Source organism: Drosophila suzukii, assembly GCF_043229965.1.
Source record: "Drosophila suzukii chromosome 2 unlocalized genomic scaffold, CBGP_Dsuzu_IsoJpt1.0 scf_2c, whole genome shotgun sequence".
Classification (NCBI taxonomy): Eukaryota; Metazoa; Arthropoda; class Insecta; order Diptera; family Drosophilidae; genus Drosophila; species Drosophila suzukii.
The window spans coordinates 32904334-32924653 of record NW_027255896.1 but is presented as its reverse complement, the minus strand read 5'-3'; the positions used below and the strand labels follow the sequence as shown (position 1 = coordinate 32924653).

General features: G+C 42.5%; 2 protein-coding genes across 3 annotated transcripts in view; one reads left to right on the top strand and one right to left on the bottom strand.

The window, feature by feature from the left end:
- Ir40a (Ionotropic receptor 40a) overlaps positions 1-14051 on the top strand; it is a 146681-nt gene extending 132630 nt beyond the window's left edge. For both annotated transcript variants that reach the window (XM_070998209.1, XM_070998208.1), the window contains exon 5: positions 13354-14051. In XM_070998209.1, coding sequence (XP_070854310.1) covers positions 13354-13862 — 509 coding nt within the window. In that variant the 3' untranslated portion in view covers positions 13863-14051. The remainder of the gene's footprint in view (positions 1-13353) is intronic.
- A 2418-nt stretch (positions 14052-16469) lies between these two features.
- LOC136116588 (uncharacterized) overlaps positions 16470-20320 on the bottom strand; it is a 5592-nt gene continuing 1741 nt past the window's right edge. The window contains exon 1 of the mRNA XM_070998646.1: positions 16470-20320. This exon is cut by the window's right edge and continues 1741 nt beyond it. Within this exon, the coding sequence (XP_070854747.1) occupies positions 16470-20320 (3851 nt within the window).

Below are 20320 nucleotides of genomic sequence, written 5' to 3'. Positions count from 1 at the left end.
TGAAAATTTGATTCATCGTTGTTCCACCTTACTGCAAGCTTTGGCATCGGGACACAAAGTCAACGTACACAAATTTAATGAATATGCCCTCGATACTGCTAAAGGGTTAAACAAGGAGTATACCTGGTACTATTTGCCTGCGACGGTTCACAAGGTGCTTACTCACGGATCTGCTATTATAGAGCACGCAATTGTTTCAATTGGAGAGCTCTTGGAAGAAGCTGCAGAGGCGAACAACAAAGAAATAAAGAAATGCAGACTGAATCATACCCGCAAAATGACACGAATACTTACAAATACAGACATATTGAATTATGTGCTTTAACGGTTCAACCCATATATTACTGGGCAGAGAAATATTGAAAAAAAGGACAATTTAAAATTATTTCCCTCAGTTAATAGCTTGCTTGAGGAGACATCTTAAAATTTTTGTATAATTTTGAAGTTACAACCATTGTAAATTTTGTTTAGTACTTAAAAGGCTCATAAATTGTTATTGTTTAATTATTTGTTAAATTTTATTGTTTGGGGTTCATTGGTTGGCGGATTTTTTCAACTACAAACACTATCTACGAAGCTTGGTAAAACTTTCAGCACTCTAATGCCATTAAAAGCATTTTTGGCCGCGCTTCCATACAAGCGGAACCACTGTGCAGTGTTTTAAAAACTATTTAGCTCATTGCAAGATCCAGTTTACACTGAATCCAAAACAGTTTTATAATTTTGTTAAAACAAAGCGTAAATCGTCAAGTTACCCATTACCAAAGCTCGGCTCCAAGATCTTCATATAGACATATGCAGGCTTATGTATATGTATGTATGTGTATATATGTAGTGGTATAAGAACGACGGCGACAAAGATAAGTAAAGAGCGCTGCACGTGCCGTCGTACACCTATGCCCCTATTCCCCCGTTGGAAGAGGTAAGGTTGCAACAATCTCGGAATCGACGAGCAGAACGGCTAGTTTGGTGACAGCTCTCTTGATCAGACCCGTAGCTGTACGGACCATAGCTACTCGGATGACTCCGTGCCCGCCGGGTATGACTTGCTGGATGCACCCAGGCTGCCATCTCAAGGGTGGAACGTTGTCCTCCTTCAGCAAAACTATACTTCCAACCTTGATGGTAGACGTTTCGACGCGCCACTTGCTCCTCCAGAAATGTTGTTGCATCTGGGTCACTCGCTGCTATCTGCTGAGGCGTCCTTCGCGAAGATGAGTAATGTCAGGCTGTAGCTGGAACCCATCAGGAAATGCGCCGGTGTTAGCACCTCAAGGCTTTCAGCATTTTCTGAAATTGGACAGAAAGGACGGGAGTTAAGGATGGCAGAAATCTCATATGCAGGAGTTCTTCGGATGCACCGACGACTCTATAGAAGTGAAATTTAGCTGACTTCACAGCAGCCTCCCATAAACCACCGAAGTGCGGGTCACGCGGAGGGATGAACTTCCAATCGATCCCATCAGCTAAACAGACGGAAGATATCGATGATCTGTGCTGCTCGCTCAAAAAGATCTTTTTCAGCTCAGCAAGCTCGCTCTTTGCACCGACAAAGTTTGAATCATTGTCGCTCCAAATGGTACGCGGACTGCCTCTAAGGCTGAGGAATCTCGTCAACGCTGCGATGAAAGAATCCGTCGTGAGATCCTGGACCACTTCCAAATGAGCAGCCTACGTGGAAAAGCAGACAAAGACGGCGATATAGTATCTGTGGGGTGCCTTATTTCTGGCCTCTGCCTTATGATGGAATGGCCCACAATAGTCCACTCCTGTGGTATGAAAAGCTGGATGGGGCTGCACTCTATTATTGGCAGGCTACCCATGACGTGCTCCCAAGTAGCAGGCTTCATTCGGAAGCATCCGACGCATTTGTTGATAACGCTGGCGACGAACTTGCGGCCTCCAATCGGCCAGTACCTTTGCCGTAATGTGGCAAGCAGCGCCTGTGATCCTCAATGCAAATATTCCTCATGATAATAAACGATGATCGCCTTGGTGACTGGATGATCCTTGGGCAACAGTATCGGATGCCTCGTGTCGTAGTCCAAGTTTGCGTTCTGAAGCCTTCCACCCACGCGAAGTAACCCATCGGAGCCGAGTATAGGCCTAAGCGAAACCAGCTTGCTTTTCTGTGGAAACGGCTTGCCCTGGCTAAGAGATCCATACTCCTTCGCCAAGTTAGCCTGTTGGATGCTCCTCAAAAGAAGTACAGTTCCAGAGTTGATCTCCTTCACCGAAAGACGACCTTTTAACGGAGCAGATTTGGATCTGCAATTTGAAATGAACCGACAAATGTATGGAAATACGCTCTGAAACTTATCGAAAGAGTTGAGGAATTTGCGGTTTGATAAACTGTCTATGCAAACGGCCCCAATTAAAGCCACAGAACGGCGCTCTGGAAGATCCTTTACTGAGTCTAGCAGAGACGGCCAATTCGACGAGCTTTGCAGAAGGAATGGAGGCCCGTTAGCCCAAAGGGAATGTTCCAACAATTCTCTTGGGGTACATCCTCGCGATACTACGTCTGCCGAATTCAAGTTTGTAAGAACGTGATGCCAAGTCATGTCTTTCGTCATCTCCTGAATTTTCGCGAATCTTTTTGATAGGAAAACGTTAAACTCCCTTGGAGGTTGCCGAATCCACGCCAACACAATAGACGAGTCCGACCAGCAATGAAAGGTGCAATCGAAATCTATGGCTTCCTTGGCGTTTACGATTAGCTCAGCCAATAAAAGCGCTGCTGAAAGTTCTAGTCTTGGAATTGTTAAGGCCTTCAATGGAGCTACCCTTGACTTGGTACAGAGCAGATGGACTTTCGATTCTCCATTGGTCTCCGATCGCAAGTATAGACACGCTCCATAAGCTGACATGCTAGCATCGCAGAATCCATGCAACTCAACGGAAGCCCTTGGTTGCTGTACGAATCGTAGAAATTTTAAATTCTGTATGACCGATAACTGTGAGGTCAACTCCCATGACGAAAGAATGGGCTCTGGCAGTGCGTCATCCCAATCCACGTTCGCACTCCATAGAGATTGCAGAAAAATCTTAGATTTTGTGAATTTTAGAGTTATTAAACCGAGTGGATCATAGAATTTGGCAATCGCTGACAATGCAACCCCTTAGTAGGTTGTTGATTGGTTGAGAAAAATTAAATAGGAGTTGATCAGAAGATGGATCCCAGACTAGTCCCAATGCCTTGGCGACATCCGATCCATTTGATTAGCTGCTCCTTGTCGCATTCAGACTCTCCTTCCAGGGCGCTGACTCATTCGAACACCATTTGCGGATTGGAAAGTGGCCTCGCGACAGTAGTTCCTTCACCTGACGACGAATTTCTATCACCTCCTCAACTGAGTCCCCACCAGATATTTAATCATCCACATAGAAATCTCTACGAACAATTTTTGCTCCAATAGAAAATGATTCCTCTTCATCGTAAATTTTAAATTTAAAATTTTAAATTTTAAATTTAAAATTTAAAATTTAAAATTCAAAATTTAAAATTTAAAATTTAAAATTTAAAATTTAAAATTTAAAATTTAAAATTTAAAATTTAAAATTTAAAATTTAAAATTTAAAATTTAAAATTTAAAATTTAAAATTTAAAATTTAAAATTTAAAATTTAAAATTTAAAATTTAAAATTTAAAATTTAAAATTTAAAATTTAAAATTTAAAATTTAAAATTTAAAATTTAAAATTTAAAATTTAAAATTTAAAATTTAAAATTTAAAATTTAAAATTTAAAATTTAAAATTTAAAATTTAAAATTTAAAATTTAAAATTTAAAATTTAAAATTTAAAATTTAAAATTTAAAATTTAAAATTTAAAATTTAAAATTTAAAATTTAAAATTTAAAATTTAAAATTTAAAATTTAAAATTTAAAATTTAAAATTTAAAATTTAAAATTTAAAATTGAGGACTTCACTTCGTCTAAGCCATCTTTATTGCCGGAAGGCTTGCGATGTGAGCAACTTTTCTCTGAAAATTGCACTAGACTTGAAAACGGCCAATACTCTGTTCGTCTCTTGTCCACTTCCGGTTTCGAATCTTATTGCCTGTTTCGTCGTCGTTTCAAGAGTTTGAAAGCTAAACTAGATAGAAACCCAGCACTGTAAGCTCAGTATTCAGCATTTTTGAGGGAGTATATCGATCTAGGTCACATGTCTCTTGTAACTAAGGAACCGTCAGAAAAACCATTATATTTGCCCCACCATTGCGTACATAAGCAGGAAAGCACGAGTACGAAGCTTCGTGTCGTTTTTGATGGATCTGCTAAAACAACTTCTGGTAGCTCCCTGAACGACTAACTTCTGGCAGGACCAACAGTTTAACAAAAAATACTGCTTCGCTTTCGATTTTTTAAAGTTTCCATTTGTGGAGATATATGCAAGATGTACCGTTGCGTGCGTGTTTCGTACCCAGATGATTTTTTGCAATGCATCGTTTGGAGAGAGAGCTCCACGAAAGACTTGAGTGTTTTTAAATTGAACCCGGTGACTTATGGAACCAAGCTAGCTACCTTCTTGGCTATAAGGGCCATGCATCAACTCTCTTACGATGAAGAGGAATCATTTTCTATTGGAGCAAAAATTGTTCGTAGAGATTTCTATGTGGATGATTAAATATCTGGTGGGGACTCAGTTGAGGAGGTGATAGAAATTCGTCGTCAGGTGAAGGAACTACTGTCGCGAGGCCACTTTCCAATCCGCAAATGGTGTTCGAATGAGTCAGCGCCCTGGAAGGAGAGTCTGAATGCGACAAGGAGCAGCTAACCAAATGGATCGGATGTCGCCAAGGCATTGGGACTAGTCTGGGATCCATCTTCTGATCAACTCCTATTTAATTTTTCTCAACCAATCAACAACCTACTAAGCGGGTTGCATTGTCAGCGATTGCCAAATTCTATGATCCACTCGGTTTAATAACTCTAAAATTCACAAAATCTAAGATTTTTCTGCAATCTCTATGGAGTGCGAACGTGGATTGGGATGACGCACTGCCAGAGCCCATTCTTTCGTCATGGGGGGAGTTGACCTCACAGTTATCGGTCATACAGAATTTAAAATTTCTACGATTCGTACAGCAACCAAGGGCTTCCGTTGAGTTGCATGGATTCTGCGATGCTAGCATGTCAGCTTATGGAGCGTGTCTATACTTGCGATCGGAGACCAATGGAGAATCGAAAGTCCATCTGCTCTGTACCAAGTCAAGGGTAGCTCCATTGAAGGCCTTAACAATTCCAAGACTAGAACTTTTAGCAGCGCTTTTATTGGCTGAGCTAATCGTAAACGCCAAGGAAGCCATAGATTTCGATTGCACCTTTCATTGCTGGTCGGACTCGTCTATTGTGTTGGCGTGGATTCGGCAACCTCCAAGGGAGTTTAACGTTTTCCTATCAAAAAGAATCGCGAAAATTCAGGAGATGACGAAAGACATGACTTGGCATCACGTTCTTACAAACTTGAATCCGGCAGACGTAGTATCGCGAGGATGTACCCCGAGAGAATTGTTGGAACATTCCCTTTGGGCTAACGGGCCTCCATTCCTTCTGCAAAGCTCGTCGAATTGGCCGTCTCTGCTAGACTCAGTAAAGGATCTTCCAGAGCGCCGTTCTGTGGCTTTAATTGGGGCCGTTTGCATAGACAGTTTATCAAACCGCAAATTCCTCAACTCTTTCGATAAGTTTCAGAGCGTATTTCCATACATTTGTCGGTTCATTTCAAATTGCAGATCCAAATCTGCTCCGTTAAAAGGTCGTCTTTCGGTGAAGGAGATCAACTCTGGAACTGTACTTCTTTTGAGGAGCATCCAACAGGCTAACTTGGCGAAGGAGTATGGATCTCTTAGCCAGGGCAAGCCGTTTCCACAGAAAAGCAAGCTGGTTTCGCTTAGGCCTATACTCGGCTCCGATGGGTTACTTCGCGTGGGTGGAAGGCTTCAGAACGCAAACTTGGACTACGACACGAGGCATCCGATACTGTTGCCCAAGGATCATCCAGTCACCAAGGCGATCATCGTTTATTATCATGAGGAATATTTGCATTGAGGATCACAGGCGCTGCTTGCCACATTACGGCAAAGGTACTGGCCGATTGGAGGCCGCAAGTTCGTCGCCAGCGTTATCAACAAATGCGTCGGATGCTTCCGAATGAAGCCTGCTACTTGGGAGCACGTCATGGGTAGCCTGCCAGCAAATAGAGTGCAGCCCCATCCAGCTTTTCATACCACAGGAGTGGACTATTGTGGGCCATTCTATCATAAGGCAGAGGCCAGAAATAAGGCACCCCACAGATACTATATCGCCGTCTTTGTCTGCTTTTCCACGTAGGCTGCTCATTTGGAAGTGGTCCAGGATCTCACGACGGATTCTTTCATCGCAGCGTTGACGAGATTCCTCAGCCTTAGAGGCAGTCCGCGTACCATTTGGAGCGACAATGATTCAAACTTTGTCGGTGCAAAGAGCGAGCTTGCTGAGCTGAAAAAGATCTTTTTGAGCGAGCAGCACACATCATCGATATCTTCCGTCTGTTTAGCTGATTGGATCGATTGGAAGTTCATCCCTTTGCGTGCCCCGCACTTCGGTGGTTTATGGGAGGCTGCTGTGAAGTCAGCTAAATTTCACTTCTATAGAGTCGTCGGTGCATCCGAAGAACTCCTGCATATGAGATTTCTGCCATCCTTAACTCCCGTCCTTTCTGTCCAATTTCAGAAAATGCTGAAAGCCTTGAGGTGCTAACACCGGCGCATTTCCTGATGGGTTCCAGCTACAGCCTGACATTACTCATCTTCGCGAAGGACGCCTCAGCAGATAGCAGCGAGTGACCCAGATGCAACAACATTTCTGGAGGAGCAAGTGGCGCGTCGAAACGTCTACCATCAAGGTTGGAAGTATAGTTTTGCTGAAGGAGGACAACGTTCCACCCTTGAGATGGCAGCCTGGGTGCATCCAGCAAGTCATACCCGGCGGGCACGGAGTCATCCGAGTAGCTATGGTCCGTACAGCTACGGGTCTGATCAAGAGAGCTGTCACCAAACTAGCCGTTCTGCTCGTCGATTCCGAGATTGTTGCAACCTTACCTCTTCCAACGGGGGAATAGGGGCATAGGTGTACGACGGCACGTGCAGCGCTCTTTACTTATCTTTGTCGCCGTCGTTCTTATACCACTACATATATACACATACATACATATACATAAGCCTGCATATGTCTATATGAAGATCTTGGAGCCGAGCTTTGGTAATGGGTAACTTGACGATTTACGCTTTGTTTTAACAAAATTATAAAACTGTTTTGGATTCAGTGTAAACTGGGTCTTGCAACGAGCTAAATAGTTTTTAAAACACTGCACAGTGGTTCCGCTTGTATGGAAGCGCGGCCAAAAATGCTTTTAATGGCATTAGAGTGCTGAAAGTTTTACCAAGCTTCGTAGATAGTGTTTGTAGTTGAAAAAATCCGCCAACCAATGAACCCCAAACAATAAAATTTAACAAATAATTAAACAATAACAATTTATGAGCCTTTTAAGTACTAAACAAAATTTACAATGGTTGTAACTTCAAAATTATACAAAAATTTTAAGATGTCTCCTCAAGCAAGCTATTAACTGAGGGAAATAATTTTAAATTGTCCTTTTTTCAATATTTCTCTGCCCAGTAATATATGGGTTGAACCGTTAAAGCACATAATTCAATATGTCTGTATTTGTAAGTATTCGTGTCATTTTGCGGGTATGATTCAGTCTGCATTTATTTATTTCTTTTAAATTTTAAATTTTAAATTTTAAATTTTAAATTTTAAATTTTAAATTTTAAATTTTAAATTTTAAATTTTAAATTTTAAATTTTAAATTTTAAATTTTAAATTTTAAATTTTAAATTTTAAATTTTAAATTTTAAATTTTAAATTTTAAATTTTAAATTTTAAATTTTAAATTTTAAATTTTAAATTTTAAATTTTAAATTTTAAATTTTAAATTTTAAATTTTAAATTTTAAATTTTAAATTTTAAATTTTAAATTTTAAATTTTAAATTTTAAATTTTAAATTTTAAATTTTAAATTTTAAATTTTAAATTTTAAATTTTAAATTTTAAGGTAGCGTCCTCGACCCTACTCTTTGTTCAATTTATGCTTCAGATATGCCTACACAAACTCCAATCACTGAAGCTGGGGAACAAGACGTGCTAATTGCGACCTACGCCGACGACACTGCCGTCCTGACAAAATGCAAAAGTATCTTGGCTGCCACATTTGCATTACAAGAGTATCTGGACGCATTTCACCAATGGGCCATGAACTGGAACATTCGTGTAAGCGCGGACAAATGTGGCTGTTCGTACCCAAAGGTGCTCAACATGACTACACCCAACAAATCAAGCAATAGCCAAGTTGGGAGCAGTACCAGGCGCTCAGTAGCACCCACTGCTTATGACAATTGCTGATCAGCATATTATATGTCTCACTAACTCACCGTCTCACCGACTCAACGGCACACTGACCCGTCAATGCAGTCAGCACATTTTGCAGTGTCTGCCAAGCCAACTACACAAACTGCTACCACAATCAAAACTCCCTGACCTACCTACCTACTTTAGAATATAGCTTACTTCACTAACCATTACACTAAACTTCTATGTTCCTAGTAGTATATAAACATGTACCAAATCAGTTATCAACACCACTCGTAACTCCGCGGCTCTACTTTCCACCTCCGGGAATAGGGCTCGTAATACACCATCTCAACTAGCAGCTAACCACGTTAGTTCAACCTCAGCGCAGTTCCGCATCGCCTGTGGTCCGGCATCGCAGTAACCATCGTTACCATTGCCGCGACGCGATCGCCCTGCCAGCAAAGCGTCCCCGTGCCAGCGACAAGTGCTCATTACCCCCTTGTCACGCGGTGTGACCCGGAAGTGTCTACTTCGGTTTGGCACAAACAGTGCCAATGTAACGTTCTCCAACCGCCGAAGTAGTTGCCCTGGAGTCAGCCTCAACGAAAGTCCAATCAGAGCCCTTCCTCCATACAAGTACCTCGGTGTCACTTTGGACAAAAAACTCACTTTTGGCAGGCACATTACTTGTATCCAACACTCCTTCAGGACCAAAGTTGCTCGAATGGCTTGGCTTCTCGCACCACGCAACAAGCTCGCACTTGGCTGTAAGGTTCAAGTCTATAAGTTCATACTAGCGCCCAGTCTTCGCTCTTCATCGCTGCAAAAACCAACCTCAACAAAATCCGGGCTTTGCAAGCGAAAACACTTCGAAGGATCTCTGGAGCTTCGTGGTTTATGAGAACCAGAGACATCGAACGGGATCTCAATGTGCCCAAACTTGAAGACAAGCTGCAGGAACTTTCTCGAAAATATATGGAAATGCTAAATGAGCACCCCAACAGCCTAACCAGAAAACTTGGTACCGCTGCTATAAACAGCGCTGAAACAAGCAACCGAGTCAAAAGAAGACTAAAAAGACACCACCCTCACGACCTACCGGATCGGATTTTGAGCTAGCAACATCACCACCCTCAATATTAATATCAAAAAAATAAAAAGAACGAAATTATTTCTTGCCTTAAGCAACCCTTAGACTAAGTATTGTACTATTTTTTAAAAACTGATTAGATTAAGTGAATAAAAAAAAAAAAAAAGATGAAATGTTCCTACTGCAGCAAAGAATTCCGATCTGATAATATTCCCAAGAGGCACTCCGGAGATCTGGTCCGCTACGAACCTTTTTTTTTTTAGACATGAAGTGCGTGCGACTACACAAGAGGCGCATTCATGGTAACCGACAAGCATCGATCGAAGAGAAGTAAATGCCGGTTCAACCAAAAGTGCAACTCACCACGGGCAGAAAAGCCCTGCTGCAAACGGGCCATTGTACTTGGGGTTAAGAACAACGAACGGCATAAGCAAGAGGGAGCTGAGAGAATAAAATGGAAAAGACAAATCAGACAGAAGCTGTGCGGTCAGATCGAAAGTTGCAAAATCACCATGAGCCAGGGAAGGGGGCGTCTCGATAAGCGATCGATTGGCTCTGGACACGCAAACTGGAAATATCGGCAAAAGGTGTAAATATCGCAGCGAGCAGGTGGCAACGGTTCACCGTCGGTATCGATAGTCGATGAATCATCGATCACGCACGGTTAATGTCACCAAACGGAGGAACCATAAAAAGGAGTGGGACGCCGCAATGAGCTGGGGATCGATAGCCGATGAGCACCGATGTCCCAGTGGAGACATGTAAAATATCGGCGTGGGAGATTTGAAGTTGAAACGAGGAGGATGATCACAGCTGTAGAAACTCAATTGAGTTAAAAGCGTCGAGGGAGCGAAGAGGGAGCTCCGCGGGAGTCGGCAGAAATTCGCGTAGTAAGGGAGCGGAGAGGAGCGGTTGGAGAAGAAGAGAGTTTGGAGACCAATGTGGGAGAACAAGAGAGTTTGGAGACCAAAGCTGGATAACAAGAAAGTTCGAAGACCAAGGATGAAGAAAAACAGAGTTTAGAGACCAAGGATGGAGTATGAGAGAGTTTGGAGATCAAGGAGCGGATAATGAAAGAGTGGAGACTTTGCGGGCAGTGCAAGAGTACCGTGTGCAAAAGGGGATAACGGAACTCCATCGGACTTTGGACTCTGCCGTGCCGGGAGAAGAAGTGCCACCAGCGGGACGGCAGCAGTGGGGAGAACATCGGTTGAAAGCTGTGCCTAAGGGACAAGTGGGTCAAATGGGAGTCACGGGCTTCGGACCCGGAGTGGAGAGCGAAAGAGGCCTTCGACGAGGAATCGTGAGCTCGGGTAGGAAAGTTGTCTAGGACCCAGCGTACCTTGCCCGACCAAGCAGGACCTGGCGTGAAGGATGAGCGGTGGTTTCAAGAGGCGTTGGCCTGGAGAGCCCTGCGATTACCGGCGAAGTTTCCGAACAGAAACTGCCTAAAACCCCGAGTGCCAGAAACGCCAAGCTAATAGTCAGGAAGGGCGAGCAATCGACCCGTTGAGGCATTCAAGAGGCGTTGTCCTGGAGAAGCCCAGCGGCAAGACAGGAAACAGCGCAGAGGACATCGGCAGCGACGCCAGCAGACATCACCGGCAGCCACGTTCCCATGAGCGCAGGAGTGTCGCGGACGTCAAGCATTAGGGTGAAGACGGGTGGAACGTTCGTCTGCGCTATTCGTAAAGCAAAGTGAACTGCTAGGCAGCTTCCTGGTGTTAGCCTTGACTGTCAGCGCGGTCAGAGAAAGAACCTAGCGGGTCCTTCCGGGACAGAGCAAGGGACAGGTATTGCCTCGAAAGGCGTTGGCCTGGAGAGCAAGGCTTGTTCACCCTAGTCTGAGAACGGTGACGCTTCCCTAAGCCTGCGAGGCCGAACTCTCTGCGAGTCCAAAGCGCAACAAGCGACCCCGAAGCCGCGCGTCGGCAAGCGCGCAGAGGCGGCCACTATAAGCATCCGAGACATCCCGAGAAGTCAACGCGTCGACAGGCCAGGACGAGGAACATCAGCAGTCTGTGGAACCAGAGCGAGAAATACCGGGGCTAGCCCAGCCACACACCCGCTGTATTAATAACACGAGAATAAAACCTACTGTTACCATTCGAACCCTGTGTTTTCTTCCTGATCTACGGGGCAGTCACGTCATATAAATTTGGTGGGACGAACACACAATCTTATGAGCTAGCCGCACGAATCTCTTAGCAAGCAGACCAACAAAATCAGTTCCTTAGAGCATATAAGTTCAACTTTAAGTTCAACTTTCCAATTTTACACTTGTGACTAGCGCCTTAATTTATAAGTATGCTTTATGCGTGTAGCGCTGGGATAAAAACAATCAAATAAATAGGCGAAAAGGGAATTGCGTAATATGAAAATTTTCAGCTCCTCTTGATTGTTTTTAGTCTGTCTTTCTCGTAATTACTTTAGTGATCTAATTTCTAAGTTTATTCGTCTAGTTTCTTTATTAAACTGCGATCAATGGATTTTTAGCACAAAAACTTGATGGTCGCATTCAATTGGCACGTTTGTGGATTGTTTCGGGATGAGCCCCAAAAATTGTAGAGAAAGGCTTCCGTTAGTTAATAGTTTAAATAATAACTCACCAGTATATTCTCTGATACATTTACACAGCTTTTCACCTTATTGTGTAATTTAGTTATATTGTTAAGTTCGCACAGATTTTTTCACTTAAGACACACACGACCTTCCTCTGCTGAAACTCTATCTCTACTCCTTATTCTAGCATTTTCTTGCTTCAACATTTGGCCATGCTTATAAAATATGGAATTTAACAGAACATCTGATCTGTCGAAAATGAGCTGTTAATCCTACATGTAAACAAATATATGTGTGTGAAAAATAATGAGACTTTTGGCTTTTTTTTCCACAAACAATGCACCAACTTATCGTTTATTATTATTATTATTAAGGCATGAAAGGTTAGCGTAATTTTGGGTACTGAGAACTCAAATTAGTCGTCAAATAAAGGACAAACTTTTGGTTTAAATAAATTTCTTAAACATGTTTATTTTGGGTACACTTTTGTAGGGTTGCCACCTTTTAAAAAATATGAAAACATAAGGGTGTTTTGACGGCAGCCGAACTGTGGAATGCAGTAGCAATATAATGAAGTATGCATATACGTGTAGCGAGTACCCACTGTACTAATGTCAACATTGTGTTACAATGCACTTGCGTAAACATAAGACCCGGTCGTTAAATTGAAGTGCCGGTCCGAAATACGATCACCCAAAATGCGCCTCAGAGTCCAACATATGAAAGTGCAAGTGTCAGTATATTCTTATGGCCTGACCCCACAAACAGCCGATTCATGCATGTACGACTCTTGCGCTCTAGCTGTTACCAGCCTTATGTATGAGCATAGATCCCTAAGATTCCTAAGTACATTGCCGCTGCCAGACCGCTGCCGGCGTAAGCGGGTAACGCAGCCGCGAGCCAATTTCATCGTACTAGTAAATCTCCTATAGCTGTTATGGTCCTGTCACGTTCGGATAATTAATGTGAAAACAATAGGACAATAATTATAGATTCGTTGTTCTTGCTCATATTCTTTTCCACTTCTGTATTTAGCATTTTCCATTATTTCAAAAATTCGAATTAAGTTTGATAAAAACCGAAGTACTGTATAATATAACTGCCTTAAGAAGGATGGCAGAGTTAATTTAAAAATAATATAAAAACTGATATATATCGTTTTCTGCAACATTAATACGCTAGTAAATTAAAATGTAAAATTATCTCAATATATATGTGATTTTGTTTTAATTTTTTAAAATCCGATTGCTTCGTATATACATTGCTACCATATTAATAAACATTGTCTCTCTTTTATTTCGACAGCATGTCAGGAACTGTATTACGGCTACCGTGCCAAGTTTCTGACTATTGTGTACTGGATAGCAGCAACATATGTTTTAGCTGATGTATATTCGGCTCAATTGACCAGCCAGTTTGCACGACCCGCCCGTGAGCCACCCATCAACACGCTACAGCACCTGCAGGCAGCCATGATCCACGACGGTTATCAGCTGTATGTGGAAAGGGAAAGCAGCTCCTTGGATATGCTGGAGAATGGGACTGAACTCTTTCAACAGCTAAACGTCCTGATGCGGCAGCAGCAACCCGGTGGCCTTCAGACATTTTTTATTGACTCGGTGGAAGCTGGCATCCAAATGATCGCCGGTGGCAGCGACTCCAAAGTAGTTCTGGGTGGACGTGAAACTCTTTTTTTTAACATTCAGCAATATGGAGCATATAACTTTCAGCTCAGTCAAAAACTCTACACTCGGTACTCGGCGGTGGCCGTACAAATTGGTTGCCCTTTCCTTGACAGTCTGAACAATGTGTAAGTCTATAACAAACTAACAGAAAAGAAATGTGAGAAAAAGAACCTTTACCCTAGCTTACAGCCAGCAAATTTAAGTTTTTAAGTTTTTTTTTTTTCTAGACCAATTTAGGCTCCCTGTAATCCAATTATTCAACCGTTTTGCAATTAACGATATCTACAAGTATATGTACCTTTACGAGGACATATTATTTTTTGTACTTCAATTACACCACTTTACAAAAAAAAAATCGATAAAATACACCTTCAAGGAAACCTTTGTTTTCCGGTAAGGTACATCTTCCTGATTAAGAAGAGGGCACTTAAAATTTTAATGCATAACGTCAGTTTCCCTGCTATTTCCTTGCTAAAAATATATGAAAATGGTTATGCATAACTACTATTACCTGTAAAATGAGTCTTTGATGACCGAATTCGGTTTATCAGAACTCGAGTTAGAAAATAAAAAAGTACGAAAAACTTTGTTTACACTTTAAAAAAATTGGTACCATAGAAAAAATGTAAGGTGCCCTTTTCGTAATCAGGGAGACGTACCTTACCGGAAAACAAAGGTTTCCTTGAAGGCGTATTTCATAAATTTATTTTTTATAAACTGGTGTTATAGGAGTTATTTGCCAAAATAAATTTAAATTTTCCATCCTATTTGGTAAAAGATAGTTATACCCGTTACTCGTGAGGTAAAAGAGTATATTGTGTTTGGGAAAAGTATTTAACAAATAGAACGAAGGCCCACCCACCTCATAAATTATATAAATTCTGGATCAGCATCACTAGCCGAATAAATTATATAAATTCTGGATCAGCGTCACTATCCGAGTCGGTCTAGCCATGTCCTTCTGTCCACGTGAACGCTGTGCTTTTGGAAACTATAAGAGCTGTGACTTGAGATTTCAGATTTAGAGTCCTTATTTTTGTACGCAGCGCAAGTTTGTTTCACGAACATGCCATGCCCACTCTGACACCCACAAATTGTAACTGAAATGTATTGTTCTCGTCAATACCTATCGATTGACTTATAAGATACACCATAAGCCGACCACAAACTGAAAAAAATCTTACGTATGACCGCTGGTATTTTGGAAACTATTAAAGCTAGAGAGTCGGCATTTTAGATTAAGATTCCTTAGCTTCGTACGCAGAGCAAGATTTTCACCCAAATAGGCCACGCCCACTCTAACGTCCACGAACCTCAAGAAACTGTGGCTTAGTGCTAAAAAAAATTTAAACTGGTATATATTGGTTTCATCAACACATATCGTTTGCTCTAAAAAACAAAAATGTTGTGGAGCCAGCACAACTTAAACAATATAAAATAATTGACATCAACATCAAAGCAATCCATTTTTAAGGAAAAAAGCAGAATTTTAAAATATATGTGACTATACCCGCTACTCGTAGAATAAAAGGGTATATTTAATTCGACGAAAAGTGTGCAACATTTAGAAGGAAGCGTTTCCGACTCCATAAAGTATATATATTCTTGATCAGCATGACTAGCCGAGTCGATACAGCCATGTTAGTCTGTCCTACTCTAACGCCTAGAAAAAAATTTTAACTGAAATGCATAAGTCTCGTCAATACCTCTGGATTGACCCAACAAAAGTTTGCCACGCCCACACTAAACCCACAAACCGCCCAAAGCAACAGAGCACACAATATTAATAAAAAAACAAATTTTTTAGCTTGACATTTAAATCTTAAAAAAACTTATTCTTTGCGTTTCAAATCTTTAAAAAAATAAATATAAACTAACTAACAGTCATATTGACTGACTGTGGACTAAATCCCTTTGATAATTATTCCTGGGATGGTAGATCGTTTCGAAGTAGACAGGTTCTGTTCGGGACCCGTATTAGATTTCCTGCGAGATTATTTGGGTGCAGTGTAAGCTTCTTATGGTAAGCGGACTTCTGTTTTGATATTTTATCTTTAACCGGCGGTATGCCAAGATCCCCGTGGATGATATCGTATCGCACGTACCAGGGTGCCCCTGTGATTGCTCGCAATATTTTTGGTTGTACAATATCAATGTTGCTGTTGCCTGCATTCCCCCAAAGCTGAGAGCCGTAAGTCCAAGTGGGCTTACGAGTTGAATTGTAGAACAGAACCTTGAGGTCCAGACACAGGGGTGATAATTTTCTAGCACTAATAAGTAACGACGTAACGACTTCGCTGTGGCCAGGGTTCGAGACAGAAACTTATTTCCTCTATAGATCGGCTTACCTCCCTTTTCCCAAAAATGACACAGAGAGATCCCTATGAAGTATGCTTATATTTACTATGATCGGTGTTGGGACACCCACGGTCCCAGAGGGTTTCCACTTATTTCAAGCTCTGGTTCACAGCATACAGATAGCTGAAATCTTTATTCAAATTCAAATGAGTTCACAATTAATCAAATTATTAACATTTTTCCTTACACTTGTGGTTTGCCGCTCTTCAACTTCTCATAGCATCATTTTCTTCTTCTTCTTACATTCCTAAGTTTTCCAATACTAACAATATAGAGATGACACTGGCTAGCAGTGTTGAACAACTTAACAGTATTTTTAAACTAACAGACTTTAAATTCAAATAAATCGACTTTTGAAATTGGACAGTTAGCGTGCGGCTAAAACTTCTTATTAGCCTCGCAACATTCCCCACCTCGTGATTCTTCTGCGTTACTACGCTGAGTATCACCAATCCTTATGATGTCCAATTTAGCCAGTTTAACTGCCGGGCGAGTAACGAGTCCTCCCGGTGTACGCACAACACCGCTACGAACTTGTCCATCCTTCGCCAGATGAACATCCACGACGATCCCTTTAGGCCAGGAGTTTCGCTTGCTTGTTTCATCAACAATAAGAACCACGTCATTCACGGAAATTGGAGCTGGGTTTGGCTGAAACCATTTTGTACGCCTCGTCAGGGTGGGTAGATACTCTCGAATCCATCTTCTCCAGAAACGGTATGCTAGTTGTCCAGCGATGCGGAAATGTTTGGCCAAGCCTAATCCGTTGGATTCAATCGCACCGCGTTCCCGTAGACCACTGGAGTTACCAACCAAGAAGTGGTTTGGTGTAAGGGCTTCCGAATTTTCCGATTCCAACGGAATATAGGTCAACGGTCTTGAGTTTAAAGTGCATTCGACATCGGCCAACGCAGCGCGCAATACTTCCTCGCGCAGTCCGACGTTAGACAGAATTTCCGTCAGGATTGACTTTGTAGAGCGCACCATACGCTCCCAGCTGCCGCCCATATGAGGCGATCCCGGAGGAATAAAGGTAAACGACATCTCCGGATACTTGTTTTCCACTGCTGACGTTGATATACGTTCGATCTCTTGCGCGAGTACTCTGCTGGCTCCCCGAAAATTTGTTCCGTTATCGGATAGCAACTTAAGAGGCACACCTCTGCGCGCAGTAAATAGTTTTAGAGCCAGTAAAAATGAATCCGTTGAAAGAGATGGCACCAATTCTAAATGAACAGCGCGAACTGTTAGACAAGTAAATAAAACTCCCCATCTCTTCTCGCGACGCCTTCCTACAGCAACTTCAATCGGTCCAAAGTAGTCTACTCCAGTAAACGTAAATGGCAGTGTATGTGGCGATAGACGTTCCTTTGGTAAAGTTCCCATCATCGGTGGAATGGGTTGCGCTCGCCTGATGCAGCACACTGGACACTTATTGATGATTTCCATTACAAGGGCTCGCAGGCCCGGTATCCAATACTTTTGTCGTATTTCGTTGACAACTATTTCTGCATGCAGATGGTGGTACTTCCGGTGGTGATACTCTACTATAAGGTATGCAATTCTATGGTGACGCGAAAGTATAACAGGACGCTTAACGCTGACTTCAACATTTTCGATAGCATCGATTCGACCTTGCATTCGAAGCACTCCGACGGGGTCCAAGTACGGCGAGCATTTATATATTGTGCTTTTCCGGTTTGTCAGGCAACGATTTTCCTTTAGGCATCGAATTTCATCAAAAAACTCCTCTTCTTGACATGCCCGTATGAAAATTGTGTCCATTTCAACATCGCGCTTAAGCAAAAGCAATCTCTCCAGCTCAGGTCCGTGCGGTTTCACGGAAAGAAGGCGTAGAAAGTCTAAAACTCTTTTTTGCGCAGCGCGCAGACGCTCCAGTTTGCTGAAACGTAGTGGATCCGGCATAACACATGCTAAAGACGAAATTTGTTTCTTAATTTCCTCCTTGTGGTGCAATACTTGAGATTCTCTGGTTTTAGACATTTCATTTCCGAGTGGCCACTTCGACTCATCCTGCAAAAGATAATTCGGTCCGGAGAACCATCGTATTGAACTATTTACCTCAACACCTTTTGTCCATTTAGTCCCATCGTCCGCTACATTTAGTTCCGAGGATACCCAGCGCCATTCACCAACTTCGGAGCCTTCAAGAATTTCTCCAACTCGTAAAGCTACAAATTGCGGGTACTTACGAGCGTCGGATCTTATCCAGAACAGAACATCTTGAGCATCAGTCCAGAACACACGTTTTTCAATTTCGTTTGATAGCTCAGACTCCAAACACTTGGCCAGGCGCAATCCCAAAACCGCTGCCATTAATTCCATTCGTGGTACCGATATAGGTTTCAAAGGTGCTACTCTGGTTTTCGATGCTAGCAAGGAGCATCGGATTTCGTCTCCAAGATCAACTCGCAAATATGCTACCGCAGCGTAGGCATCCAAACTAGCATCAACGAACATATGTAGTTGCAGGCTCTTAACATTACTCGAGCATGACATGTAGCGAGGGATACGCAGATGGCTCAGTTTTGGCAGTAAGGCTTGCCATTTCATCCAGTCAATCTCATCCGGTTCCTTGATTGCGTCGTCCCAGCTTACACCAGACCTCCAAATATTTTGTAGAATAATTTTGGCACGCACGTTAAAAAATCCAAGAAGCCCGAGTGGATCGAAAATGGACATAACGATACTCAACACTCGTCGCTTCGTATGAGAGCCAGCTGACGACCTCTGCAGCAATTCAGGCTTGATGACAAACGTTAGCATATCCGACTCGGGCAGCCACCACATTCCTAACACTTTCTCCTGCAGTTCATCGTGTGTGCCAAGGTACTTAGGCGGCGCTTCATAAACGTCATTCAGAGAGCATACGACGCGCTTGGAGTTTGACAGCCAGTTTCTCATCTCGAATCCACCCTTCGCGTGAATATTCTTAATATTATTCGCGAGTTTAACCATTTGCTCCTCTGTATCAACTGACTCCAACCAATCGTCAACGAAAGTGTTTCGGCAAATTGCTTTTACGGCTTCTGGATGACTTTCACCAAATCTCTCTGCATTGCGTCTCAATATAAAGTTGGCGAGTGACGGCGAGCATGCAGCGCCGAACGTCATTACCTGCATTACGAATGTATCCGGTGGGCGATTAATTTCTCCATTTCGCCATAAGAACTTCTGGGAATATTGGTCTTGGGCGCAAACTTTAATCTGATGAAACATTTCCCGTATATCGCCTGATACCGCTATAGGTCGTTCTCTGAAGCGCAACAGCACTCCCATCAAGGACACCAACATGTCTGGTCCTTTTAAAATAGTGTCGTTTAGTGATATGCCGTCAACTTGCGCTGCCGCGTCCCAGACCAGACGTGTCTTCTTCTTGTTAGGGTTTGTTACCGTGAATATCGGAAGATACCAAGAACGTGGACTGTTTGACAACTCCCATTTTTCCAGTTTGCGAATGTATCTCTTTTCCTCGTAGTGCTGCATGGTATTACTCAAAAACGTTTTCAGCTTCGGATCTTTTAACATTTTCGCCTCAAGGCACTTGAGCCTTTTTAGAGCCATGGGGTACGAATCGGGCATATTGATTTTGTCGTACTTCCACAACAACCCAGTCTCCCAGCGACTTTCGTTGGAAATGTACTTTGTAGTTGCCTCCATTATCTTTAGCGCCTGCTCGTCCTCCTTTGATCGCAACGGTTTTATAGGAACACTCACGCCGAATGACTCCAGCGAGAAGAATGCCTTCATAGCTTCGTCAAGTTTCCGCATACCGCAAACTGTTGCGCAGTGGCAGATATGGAATACACGAGGTGGCGTGTCATTTTCCGGTCCTTGGCGGCCGTATACAGCCCATCCTAATTTACATCGAACGGCAATAAGATCGTCATCCTCAGCTTGACGTACCTCCAGCGGCACACTGATCTTAATGTTGTCTAGTCCGATGATAATTTGAGCCCTCACATCTTTGTATGTTGATATCGGAACCGTTCTCAAGTGCTGACGTTCTTTGAGTGTCTGATCGTCGATGCTTTGCAATGGAAGATCCAAGTTGTTTACAGTACGCACTCCTTTAAGTCCGTGTTTTACTTCCGGACGACCCTCAGCGGAAACCCTAACGCTAACGACTCTCGATTTGGACTCGCTCTGGGTCACGTCGCTAGTCCACTTAAGACAAAGCTGCTCTTCAGGACCGTCAAGCCCTAGCT